Raw genomic sequence first — 22,272 nt, 5'->3', positions numbered from 1 at the left:
CTTCTTTATAGTGAACAGTGGGCATTATTCACATTTCTTCTAATAAATGTACCCTCCACCCTTCATTTGTATAGAAAAGGTAAATTGAGTTGACCCCCCCCCCCCCCACTCCCCGCCACCCCGCTCGAAAAAAAAAATACCGAGTACGTGCCTGTACAGTCGAATCAGTGAGCAAGAAAGGAAACAGCCACAGCTTTTCATGGATCGAAGTCAATGCTTGAAGAGGGAGGAAGGGGGGTAAAATAATGGTGGAGGATTCTTACTTACACAACTATAGATAGATGCAAAATATAGATAGCGAAGAAAGGTGTTGTGCTATTTAGTATATGTAAGGGCGCTTGATTTCCTTTAGCAGTACTAAATTTCAAGCTATTCAGAAGTTCGAGCACAGAAGTGTTTTCGCGGTTTGTAGCAGCAGGAATGACGCCATGCTTTATCCTACATATATTGGCACCAGATGCGCATACCCCAGTTACCTGACGAACGCGACAGTCTTCCACCACCTGCGGCAGGGCAACCGCTGGTAGAAGCGAACACAGAAAAATAAGATAAAATGACTAGTCGACGACATTCATGCTGTATACTGCAATAAAGTATGTCAGTTGAACGTTTGTGCACGTACAGAGTGCAGAGATACATGAAGTTAAGTGGAGTTTAGAAGAGGAAGCTTGCTTCTGAGTCGGATATAAATACGTCGGACAGGTTTCTTAAGTGGGAGGAGGACGTTTAGAAAAAGAAGGGGGGTTGTGGGGGCAGTTAAAGCATGGCTTCGGCAAAATCATTTCAGAAGGCTGTGGTTTGCTCTTGCTCAAGAAATTATGAGATCGTGAGAAACTGAACTTCTGTCACTAGCTCAACCACATAAGCGGCCGCATTTCCCCTCGTCCCTTCACTTACGCCGGCAGTTCTGTGTTTTACGGCGAGTTACAATCTTCACTTACCTGAAATACCAAGCCCTGATCCGCTGGTGCTGCCTCCGCCGTAGCTACCACCAGAAGAACCTAAAAGAGATCCCACAATTTGATGTGCTGTTCTCTTTTCTTTCTTCCTTGAGCTACGAAATTGAGTAAGTTGCAAGGTTACGCACTCTAACAAAGTCGAGAAGAGCCCGTATGATTTCACAAGTAGGCAGTTATCGATATGTCAAACGACCTTACACCCGCAGGAAGGTTACTTCTGCAGGGAGTCACTGCAAATTGCAGGGAGCCAGCACCCTGCAGTTAACTGCAAGGTGCTAGTTTTCACTTGCGCAACCGCCATGGCCCGTCGGCGTGAAAACAGTGCTTGTGCTCTTAAGGAGGTGCAATCTTGACTCACTCGAACCACCAGATGCTGATCCGCCACTTAAGTCTCCGCCGCCATGAGAACTGCTGCCAGAGCCTAAAGAAAGCGGGAATAAGTATAAGTGCTCCACATCCTGCACTGACAAAATCTGCCTCAAGTAAGATTCTCTAAAATAAAAAAGCGTTCAAGGGCTTTTAGAAAACTCTGAATACCGATTCCAAACGAGCCACATTAATCATAGCGTTCATGACGCATTGTAATTTGAATTATTGGTGTAGTTGAACGCCCGAAGGGCGCACTTGGGCTGTAAAGAAGTTACGCCCATACAGAAAGGACGTCTATTTAATTTTGAACGCCTGCCGTTGCTTCACCTAGCACCCAGTGCATGGTCTATTCCGATGCACACTCGATGGCTGGTTTTCCGCCGCCATCTTAAGAGGCTTGCCGCGCTAGGTAACACCGAACACGTGATGTGGTCAGCAGCAGAACGACATTGCCGTCGAGCCACGGTGACGGTGCGGGAATGTTCCAGAGGCGGTTATTGCTTGGATATGGTGCATGGACTCCGGTTGAGCAGCAGCCATGGGACACTTAGGATGAAGAAAAAAATCGGCAGAGGTGCTCAAGGTTGCCTGCGTGTGGGAATGCGAAAGCATACCATTTGTAGACTTCGAAACGCCATGAACGTGCTCATGTTATACACTCAGATGTGGTTCCACCTCTTCCCCACTGGCTACGCCGTCACGTGCGCAATGACGCAAGCACTACCCACAACTTTAGTCAGCCATAAGTGTGGATCCGCGTGGCGTCGGGGAAGCGTGCTCTGTTCTGCCACACTGAGTGCCTACATGGAGGCAACGGGCGCTTCCCCTCCCCACCTCGTTCTTCTGAAGTGGTTGCCCTTAATCCCAACCGGCGAAGTTCCACGAAACTGCCGAACCCTTTCCGTGGATCTAACTGAGGAGTTCGGGGACACAGAGCACCATGACGAATCCACTGGCATCATTCAGAATTCCCCATAACTGCTAACCCCTGCCGTGGAGACCAGTTTTGCGAAGCTTGAGCCTTTGACGAAAGAGGAAAGCGATGCGGTTGACGTCAGCACCGGCCCTGGCTCGTTCCTGCCGACGATGGGACGCCCAAAGGGATTTTAGGCAAAGCGGGCTCATTGGTAGGAGAGAGTCATCACCAGCCGCCCCGTCGGTCTTGTGCGCTCTTCGGTTCCGCTACGCCATGCTATATCACCTGCTATTACCTTCTATATTGTACATACTGTATAAAGCTCTTCGTCTCCTCCTCATCGGCTGCAATAGTACGTCTCTCGACAACGACCCCGAGTCGTAATAGCTCATCTCGCACCTCGGATGCCCGGGTTCGTTTGCCACCCAGACCGAAATTTATGTTTTTTTTTTTCTTTTAAAAGGCGTTAATTGACTTTGTTTACAGAAACCCGCCTGACCAATTTGACGTCAGTCCGGGCATATTTTGACATGTTTTTGCTATTTTGCGCCGTCTGCCATTTTTGGTATAATTTTTCGATCACGCCGACGCCGACAGATTTTCGCGTAACGCTGTATATAATGCTTTCGCATTAAAATCAGTGAATGCGTGGGCCGTTACTGAGGCAGGTGGAGCGTTACTGACATGAAACAAAGAGGTCCATGTCAAAATAACCCGTACGTGAACGACACAAGTACTCGTGAAGATCACGCAGCGCGTCTCGCTTTCTGAGACGCCTTTGAATGGCGTGTAAGACGCCATATGGGATCCGCCACAGCGATACACAATAAATGTCCAAGTGCGACAATACTGAGCGAAAATTAGTGTTTGCTTTGATGGTGGTGGTGAAAAGTTTATTTTTGTCCGGCAAGTAAATAGGGTGGGCTTCACCCTGTCTGGGCGTTTTCCACGAGCCGTTGGGCTCGGGCGGCGTCGTCGGCCCGCTGGACTGCGCACAGTTGACCTTCTGGGGCTGAACTGAGCCGCGCAGCCCACCAGCGTGCACGGAGGCTTTCGCTAGAAGCTGTCTCATCGTTGCTACCCGTTAGCTCATTGCATTCCCAGAGCATATGCTCAAGAGTCGCTCTTGAGCCACATAACTCACATTCGTTTGTCTTTTATATATCTGAATAAATTATATGCCACATTGCTGCATTACAGTACAGTTAGAACCTGATGTAAGGAAACCCCATTTTACGAAGTTCTCGATCCAACGAAAAAATTTCCATTCCTCGGCAGGTAGCCATAGGGTTCAATGTTGCCATGGACCCGAATTAACGAAACTAACTTCGCCGAACTCTATTTAACGAAGTTTTTCCTGAAATAAGTTAGTAAAAAAGCGGTGATTTCTTTCCAATCTTGACACAGACGGGTTTTTCTTCGAGCGTGTGCTCTAAAGCTATTGCGTTGAAACATCTAGGCGCTTTGGTCACGGCCCTAGGTTTGTTTTGACCAGGCTACACGCCGCACCCATGCACGGAACCGCGAGTTCAACAGCGCCTCAGTAGAGGCCGCGGTGGTTGCTTTAGTTATTTCATGGTTTATAGCACATATGGCTGGATAAGCCCCCAATAAAAAGCCGCCGTAGCTTTTACGTGTCGATGCATAACAAGTTTAAGTTTCTAAGAAACACAAAGTTTCTTTCTCGATTTTACGAACTTCTTGATATATCGAAATAATTCGAGCGTGGTCATACTTCATGAAATCGAGTTTCAACTCTATGTCCTTGTTTGTTATTACCGCCACGGGACAGACTGCGACTTGTTTAGTTTTTGATGAGCTGTTTTCTTTCATTTCTTGTTACTGGTGTTTCATTTAGTTTCAACGTGCCAAACTTCGTTTCCACTGCCAGATTAATCTGCCAACTTTTAAAGCATTTCATCTTCAATTATGTTTGTAATGGTCGCTATCGTAAAAAGAAAAAAAGATGACGAAATGTTGCACGCCGTAGCAAGGTTTGGCGTCGCGTTTCAGCTGCTCGAACGGTATTCTAAGACTACGCGGGAGTGACGTGTTGAGGTGACTCACTATGCAAGGCACTGAAGCTGCACCTGGGAACAGCGGTCCTACCGTTCCCAGGCATCTCAACACGCTAGATTGATGATTAGTGCCGCCTACGGTGTTGTAGGCGTCGTAAATCAATGGCGCACGAGGTGAAGTCGGTGAAATATCCGTGGGCGTTTGCCAGCGTTCGTCGGTTTACTTGCCGCCCACTGCCTGTTGATCGCACAAAACTGCTTAGTTTTAGTGCTCGTGCACACAACCCTCGAGCTAACAGCGCGACTACGTACGCTGGCCTGTCGATTGATCTGAGCGGGGCGGTGGAGTTCGTCCACCTCCATATTACCCCACTTGGCAACGTCGTTCTTGCTGCGAAGCGCAAAAGCAGAGTTAGGAGGTCTCTAGTGACCGCCGAACACTCCACACGCTGGCCCCGCTTGCACCGTAGATATCGTGACTGCGCCAAGGCAGTGGTGAAAACGCGAGTGCATCTCTCTTGTATGCGCATAATTCATGTGGTATAACAAATACGTGTGAAAGTTACCCGTACTGGAACCAGTCCCAGCTCCACCCCCAAATCCAATGCTGCCGCTAGTGGAACCTAAAAGAGAACAGAAAGTGAAGGAAATAAATAAATGAAGAGTTTCTTTTCATGCTCTGCTCAGATAAACGGTCATTCGATTGAAGCCGTATGCACACTAACAACATATCAGTGAGCAAGAACTGTAAACATAACAGCGAGAACAACAAGAACATAACAAACAGTGAGCAAGAAAGGAAACAGCCGGAGCTTCTTGTGAAACAATGTCAATGTTAGGAAGAACTGTAAAGTAGCGATGGATGATGGGTATTTACACAAACATTAAGCTTTTAGATGCAATCCACATAGCGAAAGAAATCTTATGCCAATTTTTCTTATTTTAAGCGATGATGCGATGATGCTTCATTTCGTTTTAAAGTACTCAGTTTGAAATGATTTAGAACTTCCAGCACACAAGTGTTTTCGCAGTTTGTGGCTACAAACATAAAGCTATATTTGATCATAAATAAAGTGGTAGTAGATGCGCATACCCGAGCTACCCGACAATCCAGGAAGACCGCTGGTAGAACCTAAAATAAAGCAACAATTATGAGTGGAAAGTGCCCATGCTGTATACTGCAGCAAAACACGTAAGCTGAGCGTGTGTGCTCTTACAGAATGCAAAAGAGCGAAGTGAAGTTAAGGTAAGTAAGCCATAACTGTGTCGGCAAGGTTTCCACAATGTGGAGATGGCGTTAAAAAAATTAAGGAAGGCATTTTAGTAGAGCTGTGCTTCGAATGGATTCGGCCAAGTTTATTTCACAAAGTTTTGTTTTTATTGTAGATCAATCAATTTAGTGGTCCTGGGAAAATGAACTAGCTTCCACGAGCCCAACCACCATGAGTAGCCAGATTTCACCGTGTGCCTTCACTTACGCCGGGGGATGTCTTTTACAAGGAGTTGTAATCTTCACTTACCCGAAAGACCAAACCCTGATCCGCTGCCGATGCCTCCGCCGTAGCTACCACCAGAAGAACCTAAAAAAAAAAACGATAAGTCTAAGTGCTCCTTTTCTTGAGCCACGAAATTACGTCATTTGTTAGAATGCGGGCTGAACCAAGCGGAGAATCGAACACGTGATGCTGGGCTCAGCAGCAGAACAAAATGACCGCCAAGCCACTGTTACGTGTCCAGAAGATTTAAGATATAGTTATCGCATCGATATAAGGCGTGGAGTCCACCTAAGTGATAGCAATGGCTCACGTAGAGAAATTGACAAATCAGTGAATGCGTGTTTTCATGTGAACCGTTACTGATATTAAACAAAGAAACTAATGTTCTTGCCGAAGGACAAGTCAAAGGGACCGGTAGGTGCATGAAGTTCACGCCGGAGCTTCACGCTTTCTAAGAGACATTTTAATTGTTTTATCGGTTCCACCCCAGCGATACATAGTAGATGTTTGAGTTGAGCAATACTGAGTGTAAAATAGGTTTTGTTTTAACTCATTGTTAATATAAAAGTGTTTTATTTCATTTCAGACTTACAGCCCATAGTTTGCATTACAAGACTAAGTGACGAAGTTTAAAAGCATCACCTCTTCAATTATGCCCCTAATGGTCGCTTCCGGAAAAGAAGTGCGGTATATTTGGTTTTCGTTTAGGATGCTCGAATGGTGTACTGACCATACGTGGAGGGGGGGGGGAGGGTGACATGTTGACGTGACACAGTGCGCGAGGCAACTGGTGCTGCATATGAGAACATCGACACAGCCGGCCCTAGACATCTCGTGCATCATTGGCACATGAGGTGAGGCAATTTCGCCTAGATAGTGTTGGGCCTGTGCACGTCATGCTATCTTGCCCAACTGCCATATATTATCACGAATACGCTCCCGAGTAAGCCGTGGTGATTTTGACGTCACCACTTTCAGTACGTTGGGCTTGGCAATGGATATTTTGGTCCAAGTGAATGACGTTATAAGGCAGAGCGCGCATGCCTTCTATTTAGGAGGCATTGGATCCTTAAGGTCCGTGAAAAACCGTCGGTGTTCATCAGCGTTCTGCCATTCACTTGGCGTCCACAACCTGTTGATGACATTGATAGACGTTGATTGACACTCATGCTTGAAGCGCAAGGAAGTATGCTGGCCTGTCGATCGAGCTGAACGTTGAGGTGCATCCACTTGGCAATGTCGTTCTTGCAGCCAAGCGCAAAGGCCGAGTGTTACGAGGTTTCGGGTGTCTTCGTAACACTTTATGCGCTGGCCCTGCTCTCACCATCGATACCGTGACTTCGTCATAGCAGTGGCGATGACGCGAGTTCACATCTGTTTCATGCGCATAATTGATGCGGTAATAAAACATTGGAGGACGTTTAGGCTTCGCCTTTAAAATGGAACGCGACAGCTTTCAAAGATCCCTGACTACTTCTCACGCTTCCCGGCCACTGCAGCGCATGTAACCGGAATGTTTACCGGGAAACGCTCGCGGCGAACGCTATGCACGAAGGCGGGCTTGTTAGTAGAAACGCGGCCTCTTGCGTGGGCCGCAATGCGGCGAAGGCGCGCGCCATCTGGAAGTGTTTGAAGGAAGCGGGCGCGCCGCTGCGTGGATTCGGAGATATTCAAGCGCCCGCACAGGCAAATGGCGGACGCCTTCGGTGGTCTATGAATTGTAGAAACGCTGGAAAAGGGGTTTATTTAAATTTACGAATAGCATAATTATGCTTTCTCGTATATTCAAATTGAAATCCGAGAGCTATCATGTCCCTAAGTTGTGTTAGTCGTATACATTACGATTTTTCTACGTATTTTAGCTTGAAAAATACAATTAGTTCAGTAAATTCCTTGCGCAGCATGGAAGCTAGGCCTGGGTATGGGTGGTTCGAAAATTTTTTTGCCGGAACGACGTTCCACTCCGACAACAGGCTTTTCTTCGACACCAGCTCCTTAACGCTATCGTGTTAATACGCATGAAAGGTATCCATACTCGAACCACCCGCTGATCCTCCCTATAATTAACTATTGACGCCAGTGGACCCTAATATAGACAGGAAAAAATTGAAGACTTTCTTTTCCTGCTTCGTTCACAAAAACTGTCCTTCGGTTGAAGGCATATGCACACTAATACCATATGTCACTGGGCGTTTCAGAACACATACACCCACATACGCACTTTCTGCGATGCACACAATTAATCTATATTACCAAAAAAAGCAACGAAATTTATTGATGGGAAGCCTAATTATCGCTTAAAATGCAGCCTCGATTCTCTATTATTCGGCGTCTAAGCGCTCCTGGATCCCACTAAGAAATCATCTTGAAGGTGATGGAAGAAAACATAGAAGAGCCATTCAGTGCTTGCATAGGAAAGTGAAGGGAACCGATGTTTGAGTGACAAGAACGCACGACATTGCGATACGCGGACCGTAGTCATGGTTTGAAGACATAGGAAGGAGATTTGCGCTGGCTACACGTCAAGTCGTGGTTGCGCCTCAAAGGCATGCACAAAGTCAGGAGGCTGAACAAAATTAATGCTAGTGTTCAGCTCGTATTGTTTCTCAAGAAAGTGCTGTTGTAGTTCATTTAAGAGTTCTGGTTTTCATTTGCATTGCTATTGTAAGCGCTGAAAGGTTGAAGCAAAATCTCACCTTTCATATAAAAGGACCCTCCGATTCCGTTAAGAGAAAAAAAAAGCGATGCTTCGTTTCTTACCCCAACTGCCCAATGCACCACCGCCTGTTCCGCTTGTTCCGCCTCTTCCACCGTTGCCAGCGCCTCCAGAAGCTGCAAATAATTAGATTAGAGAAACACGGGTCTTGAGTGCCTGTGGTGCTATAATATTTTCTTTAAAGGCGCTTAGCCATAATTTAAATATGCTATTTTGTACAAAGTACACCCAGGTAAAGCTTCATGTTCTTACATAAGAGCTTAAACATGCTTAACATAAACCTTATTTAACATAGAAACATGAAAGGAAGCGGTCTTTAAGCAATAGTGAACGCAAAGCGTTCATCCAGCTGTGTCGGTTTTATGGAGACGTCTATAGTGATTAACGTATATAGTGATTAGACACCATGAGCAGTTCGCTCATGGTGTCTAATCTGTCTCATGGTGTCTCAAGGACATGCGCCTAATGCTCTTTATATGGTGTACACGCTTTTCAAGGTTGTGCTTTGTGTAACCACCAGAAGTACTATTATTTAATGTCTGTCGCCATTCATCATAAAACCAGTGCCTTGACATGTTATTTGCGCTCACCTGAACCCCCAGAACCGGCGCCAAAGTGTCCACCTCCGGAACCTGAAGGGACAAGGTGTATATGTTATCCATAAATCCCACTGGCGAAATCTGTCAGTTGTAGAAGTACGACTTCTAAGCTGAGGGAGAGTTCTCATAAAAACTTCTTAAACATCGCCCATGTCTAGCGAGCCCCTATGTGAGTGAAATAATTACAGGACCAGTTCACTGATGGTGGGGATGGCGAGAACGGCACAGCAAAGTTTAGCCCTCCTTCTAGTTATCACATGCATTTTTCTTGAGAGAAATGTAGCATGGGCTAGGTTGAAGAAAAATTAGCGAAGGAATACGCCTAGGAATTCATCGTATTCCAAAATAGGTATATTGTGGCTTGTTTCAGAGTGCTTTCTCTCATTCACGTCACGACTGTAGGCGTTAGAATTTGGTCACCATCACCCTTTAGTCAATGCAAGAGTTATCAATTTTTGACGAGGCTGTCATTTGGTTGTTACTTAATAAGTATACTAATAGGAACATAGGCAACAGTACAGCCGGCTATTTCAAGACACAACTGAGGCATCACTAGTAGCCCTTATACCACATAAAACATATATACATACACGCTAAAATGACACTGCTAAGGCTGCAGAAAGAAAGGCATCAACGAACTACGCCTGACTAAGGGCAATATACAAACTTGTAAATTAATAATATCATTCCAACAGTGTGCAAGTGCTCCATGCCAGCCTAAAGAGTTAGCAACGAGAGCTACGAACAAAAATCAAATTAACTGAATTGTTGTCCTTAAGGAAATTCCACTTGGAAGAAAAAGGAGGTGTCAGTGGAATAATCAATGGAGAATATATTTGTCAACAGCAAAATTGTACGTGTCGAGAAGGTGCAAACTGGAGTAAATGGATACGCTGTTTATCATATTGAGGGCAGTCATTGCGAGAGTGCTTGGTTACTCTCGCAGTGGGAGGCTGCCCCCTTTTCACGCAGTGAACAAAGTAAGTTGAGTAAGCCATTGAATTGAACTCTAGGGTTTTACGTGACAAAACCATGACTTGATTATCAGGCGTGCCGTAGCGGAGAACCATGGATTAATTGCGTCCACCTTGGGATCTTCAATGCACCCCTAATGCATGGGACACGGGCGTTTTTGCATTTCGCTCCTATCGAAATGCGGCCACCGCAGCGGGGATTCGACCTCGCGACCTCTTGCTTAGCAGCGCAACGTTATAGCCGCTAAGCCAGCACAGCGGGTCAATTGCGTAAGCCCTGCCCAGGAGTACTAGGTGTTGAACGTATCCAATGCGCATGTGATTTACATATTTATTGATCCTCTATTCATGCAATGAGTCAAAATATGATTTGTTTGTCGATCAACATGTTCTCATATCACATCCTGTGGAGCTGATGACAAGTGTGCTTCGCATCCGATGCACTATAATTTCCACACTGACATGTCCAAGGAGAGAGCAGCGGCTTCCTGACGGCCAACTACCTCATTTTCGTTTATGCCCATACTGAATAGGGATTCATTCAGCTTGATTTTAGTTGCCAATAAAAGACGCAATGGTGACGCCTTTGCAATGGCAGATTGTAGGGAGAGCGAATCGGTAGAAAAATAAAACTGAGCCAATGTCTCTTAAGCCGTTCTTAAGTTCGAATCTATTATAGTTGTAGATATTTCGTTAAACAAATGTGTGTCAAAGTATATATTTGAAAATACTTAGCGGGGCCAAACTCAAACATAATGTGGCAGGAGGCCATAGTCATTGGATCGCAGACAACTGTAGATACTGCATTGCCTGCATCGCACATGTCTCCATGCTTTTATGTGATGCCTTTCTTTGTTCACCTTGTTACTTTTTAGAAGATCTACCTTGTGTCAAATTTCCACAAAGAAGAACGACGAGGCACAGCTCTGCTAAAATAGGTGACGTCATGTGCTAGAAACGGTAACTACGTCAATATGCGTTGGGACGCGTGAGGCAAACGTGGGGCCACTTTCTAGATCCACTAATTGACACGAACGCCTGACTATCTTGGAATAAATGTATGCATCGGAGCAACAGACATATCGTTTTTTTTGGATGCGTTCAGAACGTTTTATCACTGCCAGGAATCATTAAAGCTACAGAGGTCATGAACAACCGATGAAAGGGGAAAATCTAAGTTGGGACGAGGAAAGTGATGTTGTCGAAAATAAAAAGGCTGACGAGAGCACAATATCGCATATTCGTCGGGACCTTAGGCGTAGTTTAGCTTGCTACAGACAAGTACGTATCATATTGCACTGTTGGCCTGAGATAGTGTCAATAAATTTCTTCAATGAGCAAGGCTTGAGGTCCCCTAGGCTTAACTAAAGCAGAGTGCCTATTGTTAAGCGAGGCAAACCAATACATTAGGAGATGGGATTCGTACTCACCCGAACCACCATACGATGATCCGCCGCTTCCACCGTAGCCGCCAGAACCTAAAAAAAGAAAAGTACAGTTACTCAGAGAGAAAGTGCAATTTTTACACCTCTTGTGTTACGCAAGGTGAGGTGCTTCTAGAGATTCATTGTCGTGGTTTTTGCCCTCAAAGCTAGGCTATCTTGTACTAGAAATTTTATACGTGCCGTGCCACGACAATGAAGCTTCATACTGTGCCATGAAATAAATCTGTTGGCGGAAGCGCGCCGACTTAAAAGACAAGAAATTCAAAGCTGTTTCTACAGATCCCACATTAAGGGTGTGCAACGATCTATTTTCTGAGCGGTAAATAGAATGGGCAGGTTGACGCAGCGTACCGAAAGAAATAACGCCGATTGACTGACTGATGAAGTTTAACGACCGAAAACCATAGACCTGCTAGGCGAGGTGGTGCTGGTAGCGGACAGTTTGGGTTTTTTTTTTCAGAGCACATTAGTGTCTGAACGAATACCAAGTGCTAGGGGTACAAACGTTCCTGCCTGCTGGTCCCGCTGTAAAGCGGGCCACGAGAATCGAGCGTGCGACCTTGCGTTCAGTAGCTGAATTCAGTCGCTGCTGAGCCACGAAGACAATTTCAAGGGATACCGAGGATGGCCATTGATCTATCACACTGATTTCGCTTGAGCGACAACCACCACATAGGCAAGTGGATATAAAATTTATCAACATGTATTCGGCAGCACATTTGTGATTTCAACGAGGTTCTTCTAGTTTGTTTCAGAGTGCATCCTTGCACTTATTGACTTCTGTAATGTGCACGAATTGCTGGTAGTGCGATGTCCAATATCACTTTGACCGTGTTAATCTTCGTAGATGCTGTAATTGTTCCCATTTTACGATCGCGGTGACCCTCCCATCGTGCTACGTGTGCTCGCGCTCGTAAGGACGCGCAATTCGTACCAACCTGAACCTCCAGATGTTGACAATAATCCACTATGGCCACCATCGCCAGAACCTAAAGAAACGGTTAAAGTTTAGATGTGTCACATAGCGCGCTGACTAAATGTGCGGTTCAACAAGTACGGACTTCGAGGATACGGTGAATAAATTGGAGTGCTCACACAGTTTCCACATTAGCGATTAATAAAGGGAAAATCAGAGATCCACCCGTTCGTAGCAATTGCTACAAAGGAAACCCATACGGGTTCCTCGAAAGAAAAGCCTCAGAGTTGAAGAAAAATTCCTCCTGGTCCGGGACACGAACTCGGGGCCACCGCCTTTCCGGGGCAGCCGCTCTGCTTTATGAGCTAACCAGGCGGCTAGCAGATGGCAGGGCAAAGTCAAATTTGTCGACAACACGAAGCAAAGCAAGTGTTTGACGTAGTAGTTCTGTGGAAACCCGCAAGGTGGAGAGAAGTAAATAATAAAGGGAAAATCAGACATCCGCCCGTTCGTAGGAATTGCTGCAAAGTAAATTCATACGGGTTCCTCGAAAGAAAAGCCTCAGAGTTGAAGAAAAATTCGTCCAGGTCCGGGACGAATTGCCGCGGTAGTCCGGGACGAATCAGACGAACGGGTGAATGTATGATTTTCCCTTTATTAATTACTTCTCCACCTTGCGGGTTTCTGCAGAACTACTACGTCAAACACATTAGCGATGTTCAGCGAGTCAATGTGCGGGCGAAAAATGAATGAGCCTGGTTCCTGGAGTGGAGTGACGGCGTTGAAGGGCTAGGTAGTCCAACCGCTGCTTTAAGATTCTACGAGGATTTTACCCGAACGAAAGCTTTCCACGGAAACAGTTTGACGGGAACTTAATTGAGAAATATGCTTTGTCGTTCATCACTCCAACATGAAGGCGATATTGTCTATTGTAGACCTTACAGTGTAAGTTTTGTCGCAATTAAAATGATAATTTTTTGTGATTATTGAATACAATACCCTGAAAATGCCGTTTACAGCGAAGTGACTAGTGTTACTTGATTCACTTCTTGCATTCAGAAATTCGTGCTAACATATGGCATAGAAATTAGAAATTCTGATGGGTTGGCAACTTTACATAATTGCAGAGACCATTTCATATTGTTATTCAGTCGTAATCACAAATATTTGAGTTAAATGCAAGAATAAAAAGAGATGAAAGGTAATCTCTAAGTGCAAATAATGTCCACGTTGATGTTTGCAACGATTACATTAAAACAACGAATAGGCCAATCGGAGTAGAGGCGTTCTGGAATATAGTGGGCGTATAGCGTAACATGGCTGTAGAAGTTTCGGAAATGGGAAAGATTTGAAGAATTCCCGATAAACTGAAATATGTATATTAGAGCCACGCCACAAAGTCGAAACCTCAGCAGTCATGGAGGCATTACGGAATCAGGGTGTAGATGAGCCATATGTAAAGATACTGGAAGATATCTATAGCGGCTCCACAGCCACCGTAGTCCTCCTTAAAGAAAGCAACAAAATCCTTATAAAGAAAGGCGTCAGACAGGGAGATACGATATCTCCAATGCTATTCACAGCATGTTTACAGGAGGTATTCAGAGGCCTGGAGTGGGAAGAATTGGGGATAAAAGTTGATGGAGAATACCTTAGCAACTTGCGATTCGCTGATGATATTGCCTTGCTTAGTAACTCAGTAGACCAATTGCAATGCATGCTCACTGACCTGGAGAGGCAAAGCAGAAGGGTGGGTCTGAAAATTAATCTGCAGAAAACTAAAGTATTGTTTAACAGTCTCGGAAGAGAACAGCAGTTTACGATAGGTAGCGAAGCACTGGAAGTGGTAAGGGAATACATCTACTTAGGGCAGGTAGTGACCACGAATCCGTATCATGAGACTGAAATGACCAGAAGAATAAGAATGGGCTGAGGTGCGTTTGGCAGGCATTCTCAAATCATGAATAGCAGGTTGCCACTATCCCTCTAAAGGAAAGTGTATAACAGCTGTGTGTTACCAGTACTCACATATGGGGCAGAAACCTGGAGGCTTACGAAAATGGTTCTGCTGAAATTGAGGACGACGCAACGAGCAATGGAAAGAAGAATGATGGGTGTGACGTTAAGGGATAAGAAAAGAGCAGATTGGGTGAGGCAACAAATGCGGGTAAACGACATCTTAGTTGAAATCAAGAAAAAGAAATGGGCATGGGCCGGACATGTAATGAGGAGGGAAGATAACCGATGGTCACTAAGGGTTACGGACGGGATTCCAAGGGAAGGGATGCGTAGCAGGGGGCGGCAGAAAGTTAGGTGGGCGGATGACATTAAGACGTTTGCAGGGACAACATGGCCACAATTAGTACATGACCGGGGTAGTTGGAGAAGTATGGGAGAGGCCTTTGCTCTGCAGTGGGCGTAACTAGGCTGATGATGATGATGATGATGATGATGATGATGATGATGATGATGATGATGATGATGATGATGATGATGATGATGATGATGATGATGATGATGACAAAGATCATATGAACACACAGAAGCGGTACCTGTATAAGTATGAAAAGCCTGGTCGGCACAAACAATTGTAGGATCACGGGGTAGATTGCACAGTATCTATGGGTGAAAAATGAAGTTCTGGGTTTCTCAAGGCAGGCGCAGAAATCAGAAAAATTTTGGGCCCGGGAAGAACGACTCGTAAAGGCGTAAAATTAACTGAAGATCATTAGAAACAGGGTAACTATACTTTCAACTACAAATATAGTTGAATGCCTCTGTGCTAGCTAGTGTTAATATAGAAAATTGCTGTACAATGTTTGAAATAAGCATGTCAATCAAAGGTGCACGCACACAGTGTCAGTCGTGGTTATAGGGGCGGAGAAATCACGTGAACTGCAAGTGTCACGCGAAAGAAAAAGTGTCCAGAGGATGCGGTGTGTCACGGTTGTATGAGCCTACAAGTTTCCTGCAAGTCCCCTTGAAAATCTTCTTTTCTTTTTTTCTTTTTTGTCAGACGGAAGTGGGTCTTTTATACATGGCGGGCATACGTAAACCAAATGATCGTCCTAACAAATGTGCAAGCGCTTGTCATTTCTCCTCACGCACACGCAAATAGGTATTTGCCTCATCTCCTTCGCCGTCCCTCTGTTTCGACATACATGCCGCGGCGTTCTCGCTACGTTCCGCCTACTCAGCCGGTGCATCGTGCCTCGACTGCTGCGCACCTCCAGCTGTTCTGAACGAGCACATACTGACGTCGCCCTGTTCGTTCCAACGCGTTGCGATGCTAAACTGAAAGCATAGAACGTTTGCTTCACTCACATGTTCTGAAGCATGCACTCGCTAGAGTACTCCGCTCACACCCACATGGGATGCACAGAGAGACACGCTATGTGCCTCCCAATCCCCTTGCTGTGCTTAGCGCTGTGCATGAAAGCCACAAGGGTCTAAGTGCACAGGGACAAAAAAATACATGTGTCCTCTCGCAGCTGCTGGAACTCATCGCTGCGCCTGTTTATTTGCTGTGCTCAACGCACGGAGACCAGAACAGCAGAATAACCGCGTCAGAAATCACGGGCATCATGAATACTAATCTATTGGTGGCGTATGTGGAAAACTCTTTTTTTTACCGTTTCGTTTTTCCCAAGATACTCCTGAGGTGCCCTTCCTTTTCTACCAGCTCTTGTTACCCCAACGGTAAAAGAACGAGAGCGCCGTGTTTCGGCCTAACAAAGACAGATGGTAGCACGTTCTCATTCCTGCTGTAGACGACGCGAATTCGAGTATTCATTTTCGACGAAATACGCAGGTAATGCATTGAAACGTGTTAATTTACTGTATGCACGGAAAAATGCTACGACGCTGTGAAATTTTAGCCGAAACGAGTCAGCGGCTTAATCGGGACATTCGTGCATATGTGCCTATAGTGTCGCTTTTATTTGCGCAATTTATGATGCATGCAACGCAAGGCAGGTGGGGCAGAAATGGCGCGAGTTGGTGCCCCTTTAAGGAGCACATGTTTAAAGTGTAAAAATTTGGGCGACAGCCATGCGATCAAGACAGTCGACGCTCATGCGATTAGCACTGAAGCAGTGTGTGAGACCGTTTAAGCAGCCCGTCTGCTTGTGTCGCGCATACCTCTCGACACACTGCGTCATCTAGCGGCGCCGCCACAAAGTCCTCGCGTGACGCATGTTTTGAATCAAGAGGGCGTGGGTTCGATTGCACCCAGTACCGGATAAAATTTATTTGTTGTTTGTTTATGCTCCGCAATGTGCACATATATTTCGTGTGCAAGAAAGATTCTCACTTGAGAGTCGGCGCTTGCCTCTTTACAATGTTCTTTGGTTTTTGTGTCTGCTCAAGAAATCGCGCTCTTATATCTCCGATAACCAGTTACCTTTCCCAAAAGTCTACTGGTTTGCATATTTGACGGGTGCCTTCACTTCAACATGCGCAACTACGTTTGGTACCTTCCTTCCTTGTGGGCCACCCTGCGACCGTTAAGTTTGGCGTTTGCGATATCTTTGTCGTTCTATTTGTATCTGTATTTGCACGCCTGCCTTTCTGTATGAACAGCTGCACTTTTCCAAACTTCCATATGTATTTCCCAGGCCTCCGCTGCCTCCGGAGCTACCACCGGTAGAAACTGAAGGAAAAAAGTAGATGCGTTGCGCTCAACATCATTCGCTTCAGAGAGAGAGAGAGAGAGAGAGAGATACAAGAAAGTAAAGGTAGAAAAGGCAACTAGGTGACAGTTTTATGTTTGCAACCTACAATGGAGTTGGGGAAGAGTGTTTCAGAAGCAGGATAGAAAGAGAAGAAAATAATATAACTGAAAAAAAGACAGGGGAAGGGAGGAAGAGAGAGAAGAGAGAGAGAAGCAAGCGACGAAATGCAGAAATGTAACCAGCCGCGTTCACATGTTCCACTCTCCTTTTGGGGAAAGGTATAGAGGTAAATAGACATGAACAAGGGGCGAGAGGGAACACAACTTGTGCGCAAACGTTCATGTGCACATTGCGTCGACACACCATGGAGGTGTAGGTAAACTCATTAGCTATAGAAGAGTCAATCTCTTCATAGTTGCTTTGTTTTGAAGTGGATAAATGGTTCACCGAGAAAAATATCCGTCAGGTTCATAGGGTGCTAAGGGGTAGCGAGGGATTGGCACACAACTTGATTATCCCGTTCATACCTTGGGAATAGCTTGAGACACAAAATATGACATCATAGGTAGCTCCGCTCCCCATGTACGCGTGTACGCGATTGCCGAAAAAAAGAATACTGCGTAGTCTAGGAGGCCCAATATGCAAAATACCACATAGAGAGGACGAAATTCGGCATCATGCATGAAATATTAATTTGCTCAGAGAGAGTATTACGTCATGCACTGGTATCTGCATGGAAATTTAAATGGCTCTTAGTACTTTTGAAGGTCATCATCATCATCATCATCAGCCTGGTTACGCCGACTGCAGGGCAAAGGTCTCTCCTATACTTCTACAACAACCCCGGTCATGTACTAATTGTGGCCATGCCATGCCTGCAAACTTCTTAATCTCATCCGCCCACCTAACTTTCTGCCGCCCCCTGCTACGCTTCCCTTCCCTTGGGATCCAGTCCGAAACCCTTAATGAACATCGGTTATCTTCCCTTCTCATTACATGTCCTGCCCATGCCCCCCCCCATTTCTTTTTCTTGATTTCAACTAACATGTCATTAACTCGCGTTTGTTCCCTCACCCAATCTGCTCTTTTCTTATCCCTTAACGTTACACCTATCATTCTTCTTTCCATAGCTCGTTGCGCCGTCCTCAATTTGAGTAGAACCCTTTTCGTAAGCCCCGTAGGTGAGTACTGGTAAGACACAGTTATTATACACTTTTCTCTTGAGGGATAACGGCAACCTACTGTTCATGATATGAGAATGCCTCCCAAACGCGCCCCAGCCCATTCTAATTCTTCTGATTATTTCAGTCTCATGATCCGGATCCGCAGTCACTACCTCTCCTAAGTAGAGGTATTCCCTTACGACTTCCAGTGCCTCGCTGCCTATTGTAAATTGCTGTTCTCTTCCGAGACTGTTCAGCATTACTTTAGTTTTCTGCAGATTAATTTTTAGACCCACTCTTCTGCTTTGCCTCTCCAGGTCAGTGAGCATGCATTACAATTGGTCCCTTGAGTTACTAAGCAAGGCAATATCATCAGCGAATCGCAAGTTACTAAGGTATTCTCCATTAACTTTTATCCCCAATTCTTCCCAATCCAGGTCTCTGAATACCTCCTGTAAACACGCTGTGAATAGCATTGGAGATATCGTATCTTCCTGCCTGACGCCTTTCTTTATTGAGATTTTGTTGCTTGCTTTATGGAGGACTACGGTGGCTGTGGAGCCGCTATAGATATCTTTCAGTATATTTACATACGGCTCGTCTACACCCTGATTCCGTAATGCCTCTATGACTGCTGAGGTTTCCACAGAATCAAACGCTTTCTCGTAATCAATGAAAGCTATATATAAGGTTTGGTTATATTCCGCACATTTCTCCATCACCTGATTGATAGTGTGAATATGATCTATTGTTGAGTAGTCTTTACGGAATCCTGCCTGGTCCTTTGCTTGACAGAAGTCTAAGGTGTTCCTGATTCTATTTGCGATTACCTTAGTAAATAGTTTGTAGGCAACGGACAGTATGCTGATCGGTCTATAATTTTTCAAGTCTTTGGCGTCCCCTTTCTTATGGATTAGGATTATGTTAGCGTTCTTCCACGATTCCGGTACGCTCGAGGTCATGAGGCATTGCGTATACAGGGTGGCCAGTTTCTCTAGAACAATCTGTCCACCATCCTTCAACATATCTGTTGTTACCTGATCCTCCCCAGCTTCCTTCCCCCTTTGCATATCTCCCAAGGCTTTCTTTACTTCTTCCGGCGTTACCTTTGGTATTTCGAATTCCTCTGGACTAATTTCTCTTCCATTATCGTCGAGGGTGCCACTGGTACTGTATAAATCTCTATAGAAATCCTCAGCCACTTGAACTATCTCATCCATATTAGTAATGATATTGCCGGCTTTGTCTCTTAACGCATACATCTGATTCTTGCCAATTCCTAGTTTCTTCTTCACTGTGTTTAGGCTTCCTCCGTTCCCGAGAGCATGTTCAATTCTATCCATATTATACTTCCTTATGTCAGCTGTCTTACGCTTGTTGATTAACTTCGAAAGTTCTGCCAATTCTATTCTAGCTGTACGGTTAGAGGCTTTCATATATTGGCGTTTCTTGCACCTTGCCGAGCACGTCCACATCTTGTATGATGCCAGGGTTAGCGCAGAGTGTGAGGTCTATTTTATTTCTAGTCTCGCCGTTCGGGCTCCTCCAGGTCCACTTTCGGCTGTGCCGCTTGCGGAAGAAGGTATTCATTATCCTCATATTATTCTGTTCCGCAAACTCTACTAATAATTCTCCCCTGCTATTCCTAGTGCCTATGCCATATTCCCCCACTGCCTTGTCTCCAGCCTGCTTCTTGCCTACCTTGGCGTTAAAGTCGCCCATTAGTATAGTGTATTTAGTTTTCAGTCTACCCATCGCCGATTCCACGTCTTCATAGAAGCTTTCGACTTCCTGGTCATCATAACTGGATGTAGGGGCGTAGACCTGTACAATCTTCATTTTGTACCTCTTATTAAGTTTCACAACAAGACCTGCCACCCTCTCGTTAATGGAATAGAATTCCTGTATGTTACCAGCTATATTCTTATTAATCAGGAATCCAACTCCTAGTTCTCTTCTCTCCGCTAAGCCCCGGTAGCACAGGACCTGCCTGCTTTTTAGCACTGTATAGGCTTCTTTCGGCCTCCTAACTTCACTGAGCCCTACTATATCCCATTTACAGCCCTCTAATTCCTGCAATAGCACTGCTAGACTCGCCTCACTAGATAACGTTCTAGCGTTAAACGTTGTCAGGTTCATATTCCAATGGCGGCCTGTCCGGAGCCAGCGATTCTTAGCACCCTCTGCTGCGTCGCAGGTCTGACCGCCGCCGTGGTCAGTTGCTTCGCAGCTGCTGAGGACTGAGGGCCGGGGTTTAATTGTTGGGTTCATATAGAAGGTTGTGGCCAAGTACTGCACCAGGGTGGCCAATCCTGCTCTGGTGAGGGAGTGCGTTGCCGGTTCTGATCACCGGGATCAGGCCACACTCCAAGCCTGTTTGTGCAATTTTATCAACACGCGGATTTTTTTTAATCCGGTGGAAAATTGCCGGCACCGGGATTCGCACCACGGACCTCTTGCATGCGAGGCGGGTGTTCTACCTCTACGCCACCGCTGCCACTCTTTTGAAGGTATTCGCCGTAGAACAAAACTTTAGAACATTTTGTTTTGGTCATCATGGCATTGTTGACAGCTGTTGTCACGTGCCTCCTCTGTTCATGTTTTAATATCGCAGAAGAACCTACTTACAACACTAGTTTTCCAGCCTACTCAGTTGCGAGTGATTTCGTTTGCTTCCCGTGTAACAAACGCTATCTGCCAGAGAGATTACTGGACTTACTGGATGCAGGACTTACCTGAAGCTGCACCACCAGATTCAATTCCCAGTCCGTTAGTACTGACTCCCCAGCCACCGCCGCCTGAACCTAAGATGCACAAAAGAAAAAAAGATAGAGAGAGAAAGAGAGAGAGGAAAAATTCTAGGTCACTTTCTGTATAATCGAGGCTGAAAAGGTTGATTGAAGAGGGAGGCAGACTAATGAGGCACACATTATTCAATTTACCTGTAGAAGTTTTTCTATAGTGAATTAAAAGCGACTGGGGGATTTTCAATGTTTTGTTCATGTTACATTCGTAAAGCAGGGTGTCTTTGCTAAGGAGGTACGCCGCATACTCGTGCTGCTGCGGCATCAAATAAATCGGTCTAGCATACAATCCACAGTCAACAGACGCTAAGTTTGAATAAAGATGGCGTTTTTAATTTTCTTGCGTCAGGCAACGGTCCTTGATTAGATGAGTTTCAGTAATAACTTCCTTTCCCAGTATGGCTTTCATAGATTCATTGCCGCTTCAGCTCAAGCTCGAGCGGTCACTTTTTTAAGCAAGCGGGAGTCAATCTCGACTTATCGGCCCTTCCCTCTCGGCTGGTTTCAACCCCTGATGACGGAGTACGCGGCAAGAAATTAAAATACATAAAACGAAAAGGAAGTCCTCGACATGTTACGCACCCGAATTCTTTGTGTTAAACGTGTGGGCAGGTTCGTTAACAGGAGAGCCGTCAGAATGCTCACAGAGGATGTGTGGCATGATAGCTAAACGGGCTGCAGGATGCACATTGAAGGTATAGGTGAAAAAATCGATCAGCGCGTTGACTTCTGGAGCACTTGCATACCATTTCGTAATAACGTACATTCTTCTTGATCCACTGTGCGCAATTAACAAGTGAAAATATTCGAAGCAAAAATACTCTTCAGTGTAGGAGCTCCTTTATTCTCTCTTATTATAAGGATAAATAATGAAGCCACTGGCACATGAGTTGTTCCTTCCGCTCTCCCTTTCTTAAGCACGTAAACAGCTCCACTCACCTGAACCACTTGACCAAGTAGATGTCATACCTCCACTGTTGCCACCCGTGGCACCCCCCAGTGTACTGCCTACGCCGCCGCCGGAGGAACCTGAGATAGTGAAAAATAAAGATAGTTTGGCCATTGACAATGACTGCGAAACTTGGTTGCAGATGAGGGCAGGGGAATTAGGTAGAAATAGTCAAACATATCGCAATAGTGCCAGTGTATCAATGCGGCGTTGCTGTGTGGCTACAAGTTCAGCGATTATATGTGTCCAATGTGTTGGAGGTGTGTCCTAACACT

The 22,272-nt window shown here is 45.5% G+C and overlaps 1 protein-coding gene across 1 annotated transcript in view; it reads right to left on the bottom strand.

The window, feature by feature from the left end:
* The window catches only part of LOC142588925 (uncharacterized), a 103,671-nt gene that overhangs the window by 56,334 nt on the left and 25,065 nt on the right, over positions 1 to 22,272 (bottom strand). Inside the window, exons 3-12 of the mRNA XM_075700736.1 lie at positions 21,988 to 22,077; positions 20,980 to 21,048; positions 11,478 to 11,525; positions 9,065 to 9,106; positions 8,519 to 8,590; positions 5,783 to 5,842; positions 5,356 to 5,394; positions 4,829 to 4,885; positions 1,318 to 1,380; positions 942 to 1,001 (exon numbers count right to left, since the gene is read on the bottom strand). Of these exons, the coding sequence (XP_075556851.1) occupies positions 942 to 1,001; positions 1,318 to 1,380; positions 4,829 to 4,885; positions 5,356 to 5,394; positions 5,783 to 5,842; positions 8,519 to 8,590; positions 9,065 to 9,106; positions 11,478 to 11,525; positions 20,980 to 21,048; positions 21,988 to 22,077 (600 nt within the window). The remainder of the gene's footprint in view (positions 1 to 941; positions 1,002 to 1,317; positions 1,381 to 4,828; positions 4,886 to 5,355; positions 5,395 to 5,782; positions 5,843 to 8,518; positions 8,591 to 9,064; positions 9,107 to 11,477; positions 11,526 to 20,979; positions 21,049 to 21,987; positions 22,078 to 22,272) is intronic.

The sequence above is a fragment of the Dermacentor variabilis genome, chromosome 7 (genome assembly GCF_050947875.1).
Source record: "Dermacentor variabilis isolate Ectoservices chromosome 7, ASM5094787v1, whole genome shotgun sequence".
Classification (NCBI taxonomy): domain Eukaryota; kingdom Metazoa; phylum Arthropoda; class Arachnida; order Ixodida; family Ixodidae; genus Dermacentor; species Dermacentor variabilis.
The sequence above is the reverse complement of the archived record's forward strand: the minus strand, read 5'-3'. Positions and strand labels throughout refer to the sequence as shown.